At 39.9% G+C, this 17,973-nt stretch overlaps 1 protein-coding gene across 1 annotated transcript; it reads left to right on the top strand.

Annotated features, from left to right (window-relative positions):
* Positions 1-2,177: 2,177 nt before the first annotated feature.
* Positions 2,178-12,193, top strand: REXO2 (RNA exonuclease 2). The gene is made up of 7 exons (XM_045797822.2): positions 2,178-2,387; positions 3,353-3,436; positions 6,170-6,247; positions 6,842-6,953; positions 8,286-8,394; positions 9,755-9,808; positions 11,740-12,193. The coding sequence occupies exons 1-7, from the start codon at positions 2,241-2,243 to the stop codon at positions 11,867-11,869; spliced, it is 714 nt and encodes a 237-aa protein (XP_045653778.1). The 5' UTR covers positions 2,178-2,240; the 3' UTR covers positions 11,870-12,193.
* Positions 12,194-17,973: the final 5,780 nt, after the last annotated feature.

The following is a 17,973-nucleotide window of genomic DNA, read 5'->3' as shown; positions in this document are numbered from 1 at the left end:
GCTCCGTTTATTTAGAAACAAAAAAGTCAAGATAAATGTGGAATGCTGTGTCTGAAAACCTTTTATCTGAATCTCTGCCCTCGGGGTGACAATTGAGGCGCTTTTCTGTGTCAGTGACTCAAAAGGCTCAGATTCTTTAAGTAAGAGGAGATGTTCTATTCTTACTAAAATGACTTCAAACAGCAAAGTTTACCACACTCTATGATATTAGAGAACAGGATTTCTTGGCACTGTAACCTTGTTGTTAATTAACAAAAGCAGTTTTTATAGGATCTGAACAGAATTGAAAAAGCGAAGTCTCTGAGCAGAGTGGTATGGAAAAGACAAAGAAATGATTGAGCCCACTGTCCAGTGAGGCTGCTTACAGATTCTAGCGTTCCATGTTCTTGTGTCTGCCATTTACATGGTTGGGATTGTGAATTTGGTGCATACATTGCTCTGCTTTGGGACATTAATCTTTAAGATCACTAATGTAACAATATTGCACACAAAAACCAACAACTGCTAAGTCTCCTTATATTATAGCACCATTCACCTAAAATGTGTCTTTATCATTATAAAGTGGTTACTATGAAAACTGGAGTTTCAAAAATGTCCACACATAATTTTTAACTACACAGTATTTTAAAATTAAGGTCATAAGTTGTCAGGATATAAGTTCTTAAATGGAAATAGCATTTTCTAAGTTGTAATTTCTAATAAAACTGAACAATGTTTCAGTAGTAACTTTGAAAACAAAAGGTGTTCGGTGAAAATTTAAAGAAATAGTAATACTTTAGAAAGATGATAAAAAAGCCCAATTGATAAGAAGAAGTTTCTGCTGGTTCTACTTTCTATGAATCAAGTTAAACACTAAGGGAAAAAAGGGAAGAAATGTAGACTATTTCTTATAAAGTAGGCTACAATGAATAAAAAGCTATAGCAAAACAATGTGACTCATCAGGCAATATAGTTATAATATATACACATTGTGCACAAGAAAAGTCTTTATAAGTATACTATCTGTGCACACAATTTCATGACCCTTCAAAGAGTTTCTATGTGCCCTGGCAGGTGGTGGGTTGGGTACACCAAAGGAGTTGAAGGTGACATCCAGTACTCTTATGCTATCCTTACAGCTCTGATTAGGCAACAAGTTTCTCTCTCACAAAACCAGCTCACCAGGTACGAATTACTATGCGATGGACCGCAAGCTCTGTAATTAGTGGCAATATGGCTTTCAGAAAAAATATATAGAGGGTATAATTCCAGGCTGAGGCCAATGTTTGTGACAAAGTTGCACTCTGCACACGAATTTGCTACTGAATAGCCAAGATTTAAGAGATTCCTGAAATTTGACACTGCAGGGTCGACTGGTTCTGCTGATGGTCATCTCTACTCCTGGACGTGGTGGAAACTATAGCTACGTCGGAGATTACAGATACTTGGATCAAAGCAGATTACAGAGCAGGCAGAGCTGTTCTTAGTTCATTTTAATTTGCCGCATAGATTCGTTATAAAAGGATAAGATTTAGACTTTGAGCACTTGTAAGGATGGAGCAGGAAGTCATTACCACTGACACCCCACAGCTGAGATGCAACAGACCACGTCCCTCCATAAGGAATAAGGAGCAACCCTTTGCCAATGAAGGAGTCTTATTCAACACCTACTGCGTGCTACGTGATCTCTCACACGAAATCTGAAGGATTTCTAAAGGATTTGACCATAGCCGAATTGGCCTTCTGGCCTAAAAAAGCAGCACACCGCACTGTCTGCCTTTCGTCGATGAGAGAAATACCCAGTGGGGAGTGGAGGGGCAGGTAAGTAAAAAAAAAAGGGGGGGGGGAAGCCAAAAAGGGAAAGATATATTTGGAAAAAAATTATAAATAAATAACCAGGTCTTTTTTTGACGAAACAAAGTAAGAGACTCTTTCTCAACTAGGCGGTTGACAACTAATCCAAACTTAGGAAATAACTCTGTGAAACGAATAAACTTAGTTCTGAAAAACATGCGCGTCCAGTAACATCCGAAAACACGTGGCGGGGGTGGGGAAATCGGTCGGAACACCCGGCGAGACTCCAACTCCCATCATCCCATTCGGCAGCTAAGTCGGGCTGTTCAGGGCCAGTTGGCGCACTGGATGCTGGAACTTGTGGTTTTCTCTCCTGCGCCTCCCCGCGGGTTTGCGACGTTTAGCGACCATCGCGCCTGCGCCAGCGCCGGCTGAGAGGCTGGGGCCGTGGCGGCTCGTGCCGGGTGATGCTAGGCGGCTCCCTGGGCTCCAGGCTGTTGCGAGGTGTGGGTGGGAGCCGCGGGCAGTTCGGGTCGCGGGGTGTTCGCGAAGGTGGCGCAGCCATGGCGGCAGGGGAGAGCATGGCTCAGCGAATGGTTTGGGTGGACCTGGAGGTGAGTGCGGTCGGCGGGGGTGAGGGGAGGCGAGTGAGGTTTCGCGCGTAGACCGAGTAGCTGAGCCTGTCCGCGGACAGCGGCGGGTCTCTGGGTCTCAGGTGTGGCAGGTGAGCGCCGCCGGGCTGTGGGCTGCGCGGGGCAGGTCGGCAGGCTGGGGTCCTGTAGGGACTGTGCTGGGCTGTGGGGTGTCTTTTCCGAAGGGTAGAGTCATCCATATGGCTCCCCCAACCCCCTCCGCCCGGATTGTGAACCTCCCTAACGCTTTGGTCCCTCTGGGTTTAGGGTCACTGGGGTGGGGGTGGGGGGAGAGCGACTGTGCTAGACTCCAGACTCTCCTTCCGCAGTCTTACAGGACCCTAGCTTGTTATAGCTCGACGGGACTCCGGAGATGACTCAGCCTTACCTCTCATTTTATAAACGAGAAAACTGAGGCCCAGAGAGAGGATTGAGCTCATTCAAGGTCATGCTGTTAGGTTCTGAGTTGGGACTAGAACCCAGTTCTGATCCCTTTAGGTTTCCCATACTCATGTCGAAGACTACCCCCTCGGTTGAACCTCAGTTTTTTAATATATGAAATGGGGGTAATAACAGTGCTTTCTACATTAGATTGTGATGAAGATCAAGACGTGTAGTTAATATGAAAACTTTGTAAACTGCAGAGATGTAGTGATGTGAGTAGTCTTACCAAATTGAGTGCTGTCAGCACTCAATTTTGCTGACTTTGCATTTGTCCTACAGTAGAACTGGGGTGCCTGACATATGGCAGGCTCTTGGTAAATATTCACTGAATAAGTGACTCATGTTTAGTGTCTTGGGGGCTTGCCAGAGAAGCATTATTGTCTCTTTTATCCTGGCTATGGGATATAAATGGAATATGCTTGAGGGAATTACTGTTAAATAAAACTGGGTAAAATAGACCAGAAAGATGGTTTTGTGTGTTACATATTTGTTTTTGATTGCAGATGACAGGATTGGACATTGAGAAGGACCAGATTATTGAGATGGCCTGTCTGATAACTGACTCTGATCTCAACATTTTGGCTGAAGTAGGTGATGCCACATAATACAGTCCTACTGTTTAGCGTGTATTAGAAATCTAAATCATTTTTCACCATCTCTTTATTTAAAAAATAAGAAAACTGAGGCCCATATAGGTTAAGTTCCAAAGGAATATGCTAGGTCATGGTAGGGTTGATTCTGGAACCAAAGTAGTCTATCTCATAGTCTAGTTATTTTTCAGTTATCCATGCCAAAAATTACAGAAACCTACATGCCCTTGTTTACTGAGACCTCACTGTGTGCCTTGCACAGTTCTAAGTGCTTTACATGTGTACACTCTTAGTCCTTACAACTATAAGGTAGGTAGTTGCCCTCATAGAGGAGGACATTTTGGCACAGAGATATTGGGTAATTTGCCCAAGGCCACCTGGCTCATTACTGGGGGAGTCGGAAATTTAACCCAGACATTTTGAGTAAAGAACTTCTAACCAATAAGACAACCAGCTATTGTCTCTTCAGGATTAGTAATTCAGGCCAAAATTAATATCATTGAAGTTAATGTCATCACCTTAATTTTAACTCGACTCTCTTTGTCCAATTTCTGTCTTCTCAACTAGGATGTATGCTTGTCTAGATCTATATTAAGATTTTAGAATTCCTGTTGATGTAGAATCAGAATACTCTCTTGTTGATATATTGGGCATGATTAAGGAACAGTAAGCAAAACAACACACCTGTTGCCTTTTGGCTCTTTCGAGGCATTTGAGAAGTGTGTGAGGGCATCTGATTGGTAGAGGGTGAAATCCCTGGTCTGGAATTGATCCCTGGTCTCATATTGTCAGAGGCCTAAGAAACTCTGAGCAGGAGTGATGTGCCACTGACACTGGATAGATTTCATAAATGCACAGTAAGACTTCTACTTATCTTGGTAGGTAAGGGACTGGAGAAGGCATTTATAGATGAATTTCAACTTTTGTGAGTACCAGGCATACATCCTGGAGTACCCCTTGATACATCAGCTGGAGGAGAATCATGAGACTTTGTGTTTCTCATCATAACAACTAGTTTTTTTTTTTTAACATTATATAAATAAAGTTCTGCATTTTAGGTTTGGTTGTTTTTTTCCTGTCACTTGGAATTTAGTGCGGATGAATAGTGAAGAGAAGTGTCTTTATTTTGTGAGCCCTACTTACCCTTGGCTGAAGAGGAGTTTTTCCTTTAGACTGTTGATATAATGTGAAATACTGACAGTTTAATGGACCAGTTAGTTAATATGTACCCTGGAGGAAATTTGGGTCTGTATTCACACAGCTGCAGATGAGTGTGGCATTTGTAAATAGACTCAGTCAGATGAGGATAAGAATGTTAAAAAAAAAAAAAAAATGCTCAGGGGCTGTTGGCACTCTTAAGTGTCCTTTCTGTGGAAAATATGTTTTATTCTTGTATATGAGTGTGAGGAAAACGTTTTATGCTGGTAGAAGAGCAAATGTCCTACCCTGAAAATTTTTCTGTAAGTGATAGTGTGCCAAACTGGGACCTAAAATAAGTTAGATAGCCTTAGATTAATAGTTTGCTTTTCCCGTCATGGTTTGTTAAAATTGTTTTTTTGTTTTTTTAACAGTATGAGGTTTTTGGTTTTTTAAAAAAATATGTAATCAGAGCAAATTTTTTGCTTCTTGGAGATTGCCTTTACCAGTTTTCTTATTTGGCTGAAACTCCTTGTTGGTTTTAAGATGTCCAGTAGTCAAATTCTAGCCATTCCTCTCAGTGATCGCAAACTATTTTTACCACCTTTGTAGTAATAATACCTTGGATTCATACAGTACTTTTCTTCCAAAAGTTCAAAGAACGTCTGATATCTGTAATTTCTCTTATCGTGTGTTAAACATTCTATTGAGGGAAGGGGGGCAGTTTGTTATCGCCATCGTACAGGAGAAACTATTCCCACGATGACTTGTTTTAATGCCACAAGTCAGGCTTCTGTGACTGCTGGGACTCTGTCTGAGACACTCAGAAGTTTCAATGTTCTGTTAAATGGAGCGGAGAATTTGAGGGCCACGTGTTACTTTTTTTTTCCCCCAAATGTTACCAGTTACCTTTTTAACCTTTTGATATAAAAATATTGTTAAAATTAAACAGTATAACTTTATCCAAAATTTATGTGTAGTAAGCTCTTTTTTGCCCTGTTCTGCTGCTGCATCCTACTCCCCGAAGTTCGTATATTTTCTTGGTATTTTGTATACATATATAAATGTGTGTGTGTGTGTGTGTTTAAAACACGTGTACACAAAATCACATGCACATATATACTGTTCAGCAATTTGCTTTTTTCAAGTGGCAATGTAGACACTTTCCAAAATGGACTCCTAATTAGAGGTTGGCAAGCTTCTTCTAAAAAAGACCGAATGGTAAATATTTTAGACTTGGAGTGCCACAAACCTGTCACGTGTTTGTTTTATAACTCTTTACAAATGTAAAAAAGAAAAAAAAATCCAAAGGCTGGGGTTCTAGTCTTTGACAGACAACCAATGTCCTCTATTAATAGACATTTCACTTTTCAGAAGTGTGTGTGTGTGTGTGTGTCTGTGCGCGCACGCATGCATTCCTTTTTACCATTGTAAACAATGCTGGAGTGAATAAGGACCATTTACAGAGATAACAAGGCCCTCATCTCTCTCTGCTATCTATATCTTGAATCCTGACAGCAGCATAAACTTTACCTCAGAAACCACGGTTATCCTTGTCAATTCTGGATGACTAATGGCTTTTCCCATCCACAGGGTCCTAACCTGATTATAAAACAGCCAGATGAGTTACTGGACAGCATGTCAGATTGGTGTAAGGAGCATCATGGGAAGGTAACATTACCAAATAACAGGAGTGCCGCTTTGGGGATCGGTAACACGCGTGTTGCTCCCACATCTGAATCCTATACCATTGTTGGATGGGATTTTAAAAAGGGTTAGAGGAAGATTGGTTGGCGAGCCTGGGAGACTGCTTGCTTGTTTACCTGTCATCTTTGGGACCTCTCGAGATCATCTCCTGAATGTTCTCTTTTTTTCCTCTTCTGCATTCAGTCTGTCGCGAACGCATTGTGGATTGTCAAGTATTGCTCAAATCAGTCTTTTGGATAAGGTTAGACATCAACTTTCAGAAAAGGGGGAAGGCTGCTCTCCTGTTAATAGTTGTTTCTTCCCAGAGCTTGGACTTTGAGCACCATCTTTTTTTGACTGTGTGGAAATGCTATTAACAATCAGGAACATAGCTTATTTGACCTGGATTCTTTAAGAAAAAATCAGTGCAAAGATGGCAGTTTCAGTTTGAACTTGAGCTTTATAAACGGTCCATCTATGGTTATATTTGTCCATTTTAGCAGTGAAGTTTCATTTCTGGATGCCTTTGAAAACTGACTTGATGTGTTTCTGGTGGGGGCTGGGGATTCTCTCTTGCAGTCTGGTCTAACCAAGGCAGTGAAGGAGAGTACAATGACATTGCAGCAGGCAGAGTATGAATTTCTGTCCTTTGTACGACAGCAGACTCCTCCGGGGCTCTGTCCTCTTGCAGGTAAAATCCAATCCTATGTATACCTTGTAGATAGTCTTCCATTGTAGTGGTTCAAGAGACTGCAGTTCCAGAAAGATCAACTAAGACCATCATGCCTTCCACCTACCCTGACTTGGATTATACATCTTAATTTTGCGTTCAAGTTTCCTTGTATAATTTATAACATGAGTATTGGGAAACTGGCCTGAAACCCAACATGGGATCTGGGTACATAGACTCACTCAGTAAAATTTTCCTTCACATTTTTATTATAGAAAAATTTCACATGTACAGGAAAGTTGGATTTGGTAATGGTTTAACCTTGCGCCATGTTTGTTTTATCTGTCTGTTTTTTTTGTCGGATGTTTGAAAGTAAATCACAGGCGTTTTGACACCTCATTCCTAAATACTTCATCAAGCATTTCCTAAGAATAAGGACATTTTCTTATGTAGCCACAGTATCATTATCACATTTAGGGTAATTAAAAATAATTCAGTAATATCATTTGACATCTAGTCCACATGCAAAATGTCTAATTGTTTTTGAACCAGCACTCAATCAAGACTCATGCATTTCATTTGGTTATTATTTCTCTTTAGTCTCTTAATCTAGAATGTCCACCTGTTTTGTTTTCTTTTTTTCCTGTGTGACATTGACTTCTTAAAGAAACCGGGCCAGTTCTACTAGGATTTTGAAAGTCCTGTCATTGTCAGAGGAAAGTTAATGGTCTGTGGAGGTGTATTTGCATTTGTATATGTAAACTGATATGATAACTTATACCTTCCTTAAATTTCATTAGAAGGTTTTGACATTAAGTACTAGAGTATATGTTGTATATATATATTTTCCCTCTAGGTAATATGGCTGCTGTCTATTTTAAAGTACTTATTTAAAATTTAGTGTTTTTAATATAAATTACTGTATGGAAACAATATGATTTGTTAAAATTGGAATGTGAATAAAGCTCTATTTACTTAATGTGGTTCAGTTAAGTTTTTAGTGTTAATAGTGTGGCTTACATGACACTGGGAGAAAATTTGCACATCTGGTATGATCTGAAAAAGTAACAAATAGATTTGTGCATTATTTTAAGTATGTGGAATGGTAGATTTATTCTTTTGTCCATAGAGAGCCTGTTTATAAATTTATTATGAGCTAGACCAAACTCTCAGAAGTCTGTACTTGTAACCTAATCAAATGCACTCAAACATGATTTAGAAATTCCAAGATGCTTTTAGGAATTGTTTGAATTAAAAAAAATCATCTCCATTTCAATACCAGTTAATGAATTTTTATATCCTATTGTATATTGCTAGAAATACACAGATGCGGTATGCTTCGTGTCTTTCTAGGAAATTCAGTTCATGCAGATAAGAAGTTTCTTGACAAATACATGCCCCAGTTCATGAAACATCTTCATTATAGAATAATTGATGTGAGCACTGTTAAAGAACTGTGCAGGTAAGGGCTATATTTAGGATCCATTAAATTGCCTCATTTAGCATGTTTTAATTGAGAATTTGTGGAAAGTAATTGGATAGAACGATAGAACTGAGGGTGCCAGGTGGGTGCGTAGCTTCATCCCTTTCTCACTTGGACAGGTAGGTCCTTAGTTGATTCTGGACTGGTGAGAAATGGGGGAAACAATGTTGAAAACCTTCTGTATAAATTTCATTAGTCCGGAAAATTTATTGAGCACCATTCTGTGCCACACATTGACCTGTGTGCTGGGAACATAGCAGGTGAAAAGCCTTGAAATAGCATAGAATCTAGTGGGTTGAGAGATGTGTAAAACACCTTACACGTATACCGTTTGATGACTTCTGGTAATGAAAATGTGCATATTGAATATTGAGGGCATCGGGGAAGGAGCCCCCTAGCTGTTGGAATGAGGAATGGGAAGTCAGGGAAAGCTTTACATAGGAAATTTAAGTTGAGATTTAAAGAGGAGTTGGATGTTTTCCTGGCATTTAAATGAGGTGGGAGGATTCCAGAGAATGGGCAGAAGTATGAAGAAATGAGGGCTCAGGAAGATGAGGGAATTACAAATAGTTCATCAGTGCGGAGTGCCAAGCACGCGGTTTGGAAAAGGTGGGGAGGTGAGGCCAAATGGTGAAGGGCTTGTATGGCAGGCTGAGATGGTTAACATGGGGGTGGGTTCCTTTAAAAAAGTGTAAGCAGAGGAATGAGTGCTATGATTAGGTCATTCTGATTATACAGTGGCAAGAAAAGGAGATAAGAAAGGAGACTTTTGCCTTATCTTGGAGAGAGAAGAGTGAGCCAGGGACATGGCATTTGGGTGGCAGAGAAGGGTGTGGAGAATGTCCCACTTGGCACGGTATGGAATGCTTGAATGGGGGAGTGAGGGAAAAGAAGAGCTCTAAAGCAATTTTAGTGTTCCTGGTTTGGGCGGTTAAGCAGATGACGGAATTGTTCAAAGATAAAGGGGAAGATAGGAGCAAAAGCAGATTTGGTGGGTGGGAGAAGGCAGGTCTTGAGGATAAGTGTAGTTTTATATAGGTTAATTAGAAGTATCTGATGGATTTGTAGGTGGAGATGTCTAGCAGGTGGTTGGCTATCCATGACAAATTAGGAGAGGGCTGGGATGGAGTGAATCTAGGAATTGTAGACATGGATGAGCTTGCCTAAAGAGAATATCTAGGGTAAAGAGAGGGTGGAAGAGAGAGCCCCGGGCAAGGAGGCGTCTTGATAGTCACAACCCAAAATGCCTTTTTCAGTGTTAATAAATGACTTGAAGGAGGTAATTGTCCAGTGTATTTGAGACAGTTTCCTTTGAGAGTTCCATTTTTGCTGTGTATAGACGCTGGTATCCAGAAGAATATGAATTTGCACCAAAGAAGGCTGCTTCTCACAGGTAAGTTTGGGTCCTTCCAAGTGCTTGGCAATCTGACACACACATGACCCCTAAATTCCTGACTGCTTAAAGTAGTGTCGGTTCTCTTTTTTCCTGGGGGGGGTGCGGTGGAAATAAAGGTCAACTAGCATAAAGGTAACTTTCTTTTGCTGAGATTATTAGGAATTCTGATCAGGGTTTTAGTATTCCATTCTGAGATATGTAGCATCTTACGTCTGTACCGCAGTTTTAACACTGAAGGATAGTTTGTAGGTGTGATGAAACAGTCTGTTGTCTTTCTAATAATGAGCAGTATTAATATTCTTCCCAGCAAGGATATGAATACTTGTAGCCACTTAAAATTAATTAGAACACTTTGTGGGCAGTTGTGTAACATAGCCTAGCGTTGACACTTTTGAGTGTTTCAGATCCTTTCTATTAAGTCTGCAGACTTAGGCACAGGTACACAAGAAATTTGAAGATTTTGTTTATCTAGTGTCCTGTACTGGGTCTTTTACTTATTCTCAAAAAAAAAAAAAAAAAACACCAAAAAAATTAAAAAAAATTTTGTCATCATTCAGGAGGAACATAAGACTCGATTGGGGATTTAGCAGCTGGCTTCTAAGGGGAGCATTTAGTTCATCCATTTGCTGAGTGCCTACGTGCGCAGTTCTAGGCAAACAGACCGAATCCCTGCTATAAAGAGCCTGGCATGCTAATATGTCATTGTGGGGGGATTGCATGGACCACAGCACAGTAATGCAGGTTTAGAATACCCTAGCTGAAACAATTAGGGTTTGATGTCTTTCGGATTTCAGAATTTTCGAGCTTTAAAAAGGTCATAATGTATCTGTGGTGTTTACCATTATGTAATGTGCCTTATAAGGTCTGAAGGAGCATCCCGTGATCAAACACATGGATGTTTCTGCAGCAAAACATGGCCATGTCCACCAAAATGGCATAACGGATGAGTGTAAATAGCCCCATGTCAAGATTGATCACGTTTTGCCACATAGTGAGTCATGAAAGTACTTTGTATTTTCAGATGATTTTTGAATTGGAGTGTTGTAGGTAAGATGTCGTGTACCGTGATTTAGTCAGCTCTCCACCATATATCCAACACCAGGGAAGAAAGCCAAACTGTCGCCTTGGCCACAGCAATAACCGTCGTAAAACTCTCACACTGTTTGTGCAGTTTATTCTCTAGAAGAGGCCCTTGGCTTCTCATTCAGAGCTTACTGGGTGACCTGCACACGGTTCTCATAATCTCAGTTATACCTGATTTCTCAGACTACAACAGATGAGAGACAGCATGTTGGAGGAGAAGAGGCTGTTACAGCTGATGGTAGCACAAATCTCCACCAGAAAGGCGGTAGATCCTCTGTTTTGGTTAGGTCCTTCTGTCTGATGATCAGTGTTTGTTATGACTGAGTCACGAGTCATGTTTGAGCAGGTCAGTATATTTTGTATAGGGATGTCATTCAGTATTGCACAGTGTTTCTCAAACTCTGTTCCATGAGCTATTATTGATTATTCCACATGTGTGGTTGATTAAGTTTTAGAAATACTGTGTATAGAACAGCCTCCCCTTGGAAATTCACAGTACACATTAGTACATTAAATGCTTTGCACAGAAGTTCAGAAAAGGAATGTTTGATCTAGTTTTCCCTAAAATCACTTGACCCTAGAATTCTTTTTTTCCCATGGAACGCTTCATCATCTTCTAGGACACTTGAGGAGGCTTTATAATCTGATATATTTTAGGAAAAATTTTTTTAATCCAACTTTTTTTTTTAATGAAGCACTTAAATTTGCCTTATTGAAATGTTCCTCTTCTTGATAATGTCAGCGGCATTTACAGTAGTCCCTGTTGTTACTTGTAAGAGGTTATGTTGTCGATTGCTTCCTTCCTCCGTGGACATTTAGATTCAGTATGATGTGTTTGCTCGTAGGGCGCTTGATGACATTAGCGAAAGCATCAAAGAACTTCAGTTTTACCGAAATAACATCTTCAAGAAGAAAACAGATGAAAAGAAGAGGAAAATTATAGAAAACGGGGAAAATGAGAAGACTGTGAGTTGATGGCAGTTCTCATGCTGTCAGCACATAGTTCTTGGGAAGCAGCTGCTGGTGGTTGTGTTTGGTTTTGTTTTTTGTTCCTGCTGACTGCTTGGCACAGCACCTTCTTTCAGTTTAACTTGCGTCTCCAGAGTATTCAAGCAGACAGCACCTGAAATACCATTTTTCTCCTAACATTCTGTTTTCATTTATGACACAGCAGCTCCTCTGTAAGTACCAGGTCACGTCCATCCCTCGGTACATATCTGCATTTGCTTTTAGACCGTTTCTTTTGTTTAAAAATAATAAATAATAATAATAATAAAGCTAGTTATATTGAAATGCAAACGTTTTTGTACCATCTATTCTTTAGTAGTTTGAAATGGTGGCTTTTTTCTCAGTGGTATGGCTAATGTTTAAAGTCTCATGATGACATCAGGGATGGGTTAATTTTTCGTATGTTAAACGGCTGGTGAAGTTGCTCTGGTTTGCTTTATACGTCAAGAATAGAATAACTGGAGCAAATCTGGGCTCATTGTTATAGTTCTCAAACTAAGAGAGCTCTGCAATGGGCTGCTTTACATTGCATCCAAGAAATTCAAGTCAGTCATCAGGGATTCTGTAAGCGAGAAGGTTTATGGAAGAGAGATTGTGTGTAAGGCTGTCACTGTGCTAGTTTTATAAAACGTTGGCTGCCCTCAGTGTAATGCTCTGTAAGTATTTGAGAAAGGTTTTCAGTCTGAGTATCTTAACTCCTAATTTATGTACTTTACAGCACAGTGTTAAGGTGATTCCTTAGCCAGAGGGTGTATTAGAATCATCTGTCTGTAGAACACAACTCATTCTGACAAATGTCCTCTTAAGACAAGAAAGCAGAATTGGGAAGGCCCAGAGGTGGCTTCTGCCTGTCGTAGAGAACCACTGGATCCCAGGTTGCATTCCTCAGCCCGTTATGGCCATTATATGAACACAGCAGTGTGATCCTAATGTGTGAGAGCTGCAGATCCAGAAATCACTAGACCGTAGATCAGAATTATCATAATTTTATGTGCTAAGTTGTTCTAGCTTTGTAACAACCGTGTGAGTGGAGAAAGACCTGAACTTTTCCCAAATGAGTCAAATTAAGGCTCAAGTTCATAAGTACAGTTAAGTGTAAGGTGAGAAAACGTAAGTCTGCTGACTTTTCTGACTCATGTTCTTTCTGCTGTCTGGAGTAGAATGGGTTTTAGCTCATGTGCCAGCTTCAGTGGTTTGGAAGACAGGATTGTATCCTATCGAGGACAGGGCTCTTGAATCAAATTCTGGCTTTAAATATGAGCTCTGAGACCTAAAGTGGCTCTGCCAAGTTCACTTCTCTAAGTCTCAAGTTTCTTATTTATAAAATGAGAAGGATGGTACCTGACTTAAAGAATAATGTTAGAATGAAATGCTCATATAGTTCTGAGCTCAGTGCTTGGTACACAGTGAACACCCTGTCGTGATAACTAATGCCCAGTGATATTGGATTCTTTCAGTCCAGGATCTCTGGGAAATGGTGCTGTGATTGATTAGCTATGGTGGCTGGGGCATTATTTTAAATCCGTGTTCACTTAATGGCCTATGACTGACTACATGTTGCTGAGGATTGTTTCACTACCAGTGTGACCTTGACTTGACTTTAGTGCTTCCAACTAAAATTTGGCAAGACAGTCTTCGTCCTTACTCAGCTCTTAGGAATGTTATAAATTCTAAAGCGAGAATAGATAGGAAAACACTGGGCTTAAGAAAGGTTCCAAGGAAGCGGATGCTACTGTTAATGCTTCAGCTCCCCTACAGCTGGCCCGGGTATTCATCAGGTTAGTGGTTGGAGCCCTACCATTTCGTTTTCTTAAGAATTTTAGCTCCTGGTGTTCATTTTAAATCTTCTGTCCCATAAATGACCTGCTCACTGATTTAGTCCTTTATTCCGTATTTTCCTAATGGAGCAGTATCCCCTAATGGAGCACATGTTAATTTTTAGCAAGATAATTGGCAACCTGTGAAATAAGCAAATCCGGTCTGATGCAGGTCTGTATGAAGGCATAATGGTTCAGTGGTCAGTTCATTATTTATTAGTTGGCTTTTTTTTTTTTTTAAAGAAATTTAAATTGGTAATGCTGGTAACTGATTTCACAGGAGATTCCTGAAGCTATGAAGTGATTTCTGTGAAATGAACTGCCATGCAAATTGGTTTAAATATAACTACAGCTTTAAGAATGATCAGTATGTTTGTTTAGCAGAGCTTGCTGTTCCAGCATTCCCGAGGGCTTTTCATTTGGTGGTTCTTCTGGCTGTGCTGTAATTATCCTGCAAACTATATTCGTAGGATTATCCAGGTATATTTCCCCTGAATTAAACTCATAAGGTGAACGAATTAGTACAGTGATGATAGTCTCCAGTCAGCATTCCTTGAGTGCTCATGGTAATCTTGCCATGACAGTGAGTGTGTGGGCAAGAAAGACCCCTTTTTCTCAGTAGCTGAGCCATAGCAGTTAAGGACTGAGCCTGAGACCCGTGTTTTTTCATTTACAAAACAATAGGTATCTTTATTAATAAACCAGCTGACAAATTCATAGGGGAATCGATCATTTCCTTTGGCAGAGTGGTGTTCTTAGACGTGTAAGCCTTAAAGAAGAAAGGAATAGCTAGTTGTAATGTTCAAGTGCAATTTTGTCATTAACTGAATTTTGACATATCGATTGCCTTGTGATAGTGCATGACAGCCCTAGGTACGCTCGGGCGTCTACGTCTTCAAAAATTAATAAGCAGCAGGGACAGTGGAAAATTGGTTGTTAAGATAACCCATCTGTAGCAGATTGATGAAAGCAGAAGCTGTTATGTTCTGTATCTTTTGATGAGGCAAAAACTATGAATGCTCTGTACTTTGCTACAAGCTGTCTGTTGTGAGTATTGAGTTTAGGTTATTTGACCAAAGCCTTTTAATTTTGTGTGGCTCCTGATTATACCATTGCCACGGTGCTCACGGAAATGAAGTTTCTCCTTAGTTGAGTCTTTTCTACTGAGTAGAAATTTTCTAAGAGGACAAGTCTTAAATCTACTCAACACACACAGAAGTTGGTAACTGTGTATGAATATTTATTTAGCTTGATGGGTTTTTTCCCCACAATGTATACATATATATAAAGACATTAAGTTGTGCCCCTTAAATATATAATTTCTATATGTCAGATATCTCAATTAAAGGTTACAAAAAGAAGGGATTATAAATCTTCATTCCACTAAAATGTAGGCAGATGTAATAGTTGCTTTCATCACTGACTTGTCAAGTCGAGTGCATCTGACCTGAGCTTTAACTTGGGTGTCCGGGGTAATTTAATCAGTGTCGTTTTGCACCTGGGTTGTAATACCACTGGTATTCTAGGATACAGAAAACAAGAGTCTCTCATTTAGGAATAAGCCCTAGAAAATGCAAAGATTGGGGAGTGTGCAGCAAGATAGGTTCTCGTACAAATGAAAACATACCATAAACAGCCCACAGAATCTTTGGGGACCCACGAGAACTTGCATAATTTGGGTTGCATAACTATGTGAATTGTACAGCTGACCCTTGAACAACACGGGGTTTAGGGGCGCCGACCCCTGGGCAGTCAAAATCTGCATATATAACTTTTTACTGCTCCGAAACTTTACTGGTAGGATCTCTAGAGATCACTTTTCACTGCAGTGCTCGTGCAGGGATGATTAGTGCCACACAGCATTTTAAGTGGATATTCACAACCCTTGAGCTCACCGCAGTAGCAATGGGTGGTGGCTATGAAATTATTACGGTAGTCCAGTTTATGCAATTATGATTCAATACTGTACCCTCATATATGCTTACATTCCTCTCAACTATGAATGGTGCCGGGTACGACCTATTAGTGTTTGTGTAAGTTTTGAAAAATTGTAACTTTTTATAATCGGTCTGTATACATGTTAAAGTAGTATCTGCATATATTTTATGCATTTGTGACATACCTAACTTTTTAAAATTTTTTCCATATTTCCAGGCTGTGCAGCTCATCTGTGAGTTAGTTCAAATTGTCGCAAATCTCCAAAAATTTTTCCAACATGTTTATTGAAAAAAATCCACATGTGCATGGACCCATGCAGTTCAAATATGTGTTGTTCAGGGGTCAGTGGTACTTAGTGCCACTGAACTCACTACACTTAAAATGGCAAAAATGGTAAATTTTAGGTATATTTCACCACACACACACAAAAGGATGCATAATTTCACACAGCCCATTTTCATGGAGCTGAACTTGGGGACGCTTGCTTGTGCTTTTGGGAAGAACTTCTGTTTTCCAGTTTGGAATAGCAGGAGGTAGAGAATTTAGGGAGCTGCTTTCTCTTATGTCGGCATCAAAGTGGGATAAGGAATGGCTAGTTTTATTTACAGACAGGAAATTTAACAAATATACTTTGGGAGCATCCAGCCTTCTTCCTACCTTTAAATTTAGTCCCATGAGGTAGGAGAGAGATGCTTCTGATTTCTGAATTAGGGGTACTTCCCGCACAATCCAGGCCTGTTGTAGCTTCTGTGGGAAAACCTCTCCATTTTCCGTTCTACCTCACCAGCTCTGTCTAGTGGGTAATAGAATCCATTGTTAACTTAGAGACCATATGTAGTAAATACTTTCCCTCTCCTTGGTTGTACTTCCTCTGTCCAATCATTCATTTATTTTTCTTATACATTCATCTTTACTATTCACGGGTTCTAAAGTATTTCATTCTACCTTGTGCTTTCTTATTCTGTCCTTACAATGCTTTGCAAAATACGTCGACATGATAGCCCCATCATTTTTATGTTCACATTTAACAACTAGCAGAAAGCCATGCCAGATGAAAAGTAGGAGAGATACTAGAGGCATTGTGAAGGGAATTCCTCGCCATCCCTAGAGTGGAATAGGAGGAAAGGTGGCTCTAGTTTGAACTATACGTTCAACATAAGCTTCCAGAAATATAGGGGTTGGCATGATGTGCTCCAGGGCCGCTCTTACTGGAAAAACTTGTTTCTTCCTTGGACTATCAGTATTTGTTTTCCACAGCTTTGTGTTTTATAAATAATACAAATGTTGTTATTTGGATACTCTCTAGAGATTGCCGGCGTTTATTTTGCCAGACAAGGATGTTAAAAATGCCATCTTCTATCACCGTCATTTCAGAAAAGAAAAGATGTTTTAAAACATAACAAAGGGGGCGCCTGGGTGGCTCAGTGGGTTAAGCATCTGTCTTTGGCTCAGGTCATGATCTCAGGGTTCTGGGATCGAATCCCATGTCGGGCTCCCTGCTCAGAGGGGAGTCTGCTTCTCCCTCTGCCTCTGTGATCTCTCTCTCAAATAAATAAATAAGACCTTAAAAAAAAAAAAAGAACCAAACCATAACAGAGGTACGTAATTTCAGAATAAGGGACAGGTACTTTAAGTGGAATACATTTAGCTTTGTGAAAAATCCAATCGTGTCCTTATTTTCATTGCACTTCAGATTGATTTAAAAAACACACCATCTTCATTCTGGGCCTGTATCAATTCCCAGAGTGAAGTTTGGGAATCACTGGTATATTTATGCTTGGGATGGGATATCTCTCCAAAACACTCCTGGAAAAGGAGAGAAAGAAGGTACATTCTCTCCTACCCAAATAATTCTTTTCTGACAACTATTAAATGAGAGGAGTTGGAAGATCTGCAAAAAAGCCTTGCGGTGGTCTAGTTGAGATGAAATTGTGTGATGTGTTAATGATCAGAGCATCAAAGCAAGATGCTGTGTCAATGTGTTTGACCCTGTACAGTCTTTCCAGGTGATTCTAAGAATGCTATGGATTCCTTGGTTATTTGAAACTTTGTTTTTCCAGTTTTGACATTCTGAAATTGTTTTTGTGTGACCTTTAGCTATGAAGTCTTTGATGTTCAGACACTTGGCTTTCTGAGCATGGGTGGGGAGAGGGGACATGTATGAGTTTTAAAATTAGAGTTTCAGATAAAGCCTGAAAATTAAAAAAAAAAAATTCATCTGAATTAAATCCCAAATCTAGTTCAAGTTTGAAGAACATTGGTAAGTGTTTCCTATGATTAATACTGTTTTTTTGAAAAAAGAATGACAAAAACTTT

This window comes from Ursus americanus, chromosome 16, assembly GCF_024610735.1.
Source record: "Ursus americanus isolate L20-20 chromosome 16, mUrsAme1.1.p, whole genome shotgun sequence".
Classification (NCBI taxonomy): domain Eukaryota; kingdom Metazoa; phylum Chordata; class Mammalia; order Carnivora; family Ursidae; genus Ursus; species Ursus americanus.
Note: the sequence above shows the minus strand (reverse complement) of the source record. Positions and strands in the feature narration are given on the sequence as shown.

Bases quoted from the DNA above. Each gene is read 5' to 3' on its own strand.
- REXO2 (XM_045797822.2), top strand. From the start codon at position 2,241: ATGCTAGGCGGCTCCCTGGGCTCCAGGCTGTTGCGAGGTGTGGGTGGG. The intron at 2,388-3,352 runs GTGAGTGCGGTC...TTTTGATTGCAG, and splicing joins TGGTTTGGGTGGACCTGGAG to ATGACAGGATTGGACATTGA. The intron at 9,809-11,739 runs GTAAGTTTGGGT...GTTTGCTCGTAG, and splicing joins AAGAAGGCTGCTTCTCACAG to GGCGCTTGATGACATTAGCG.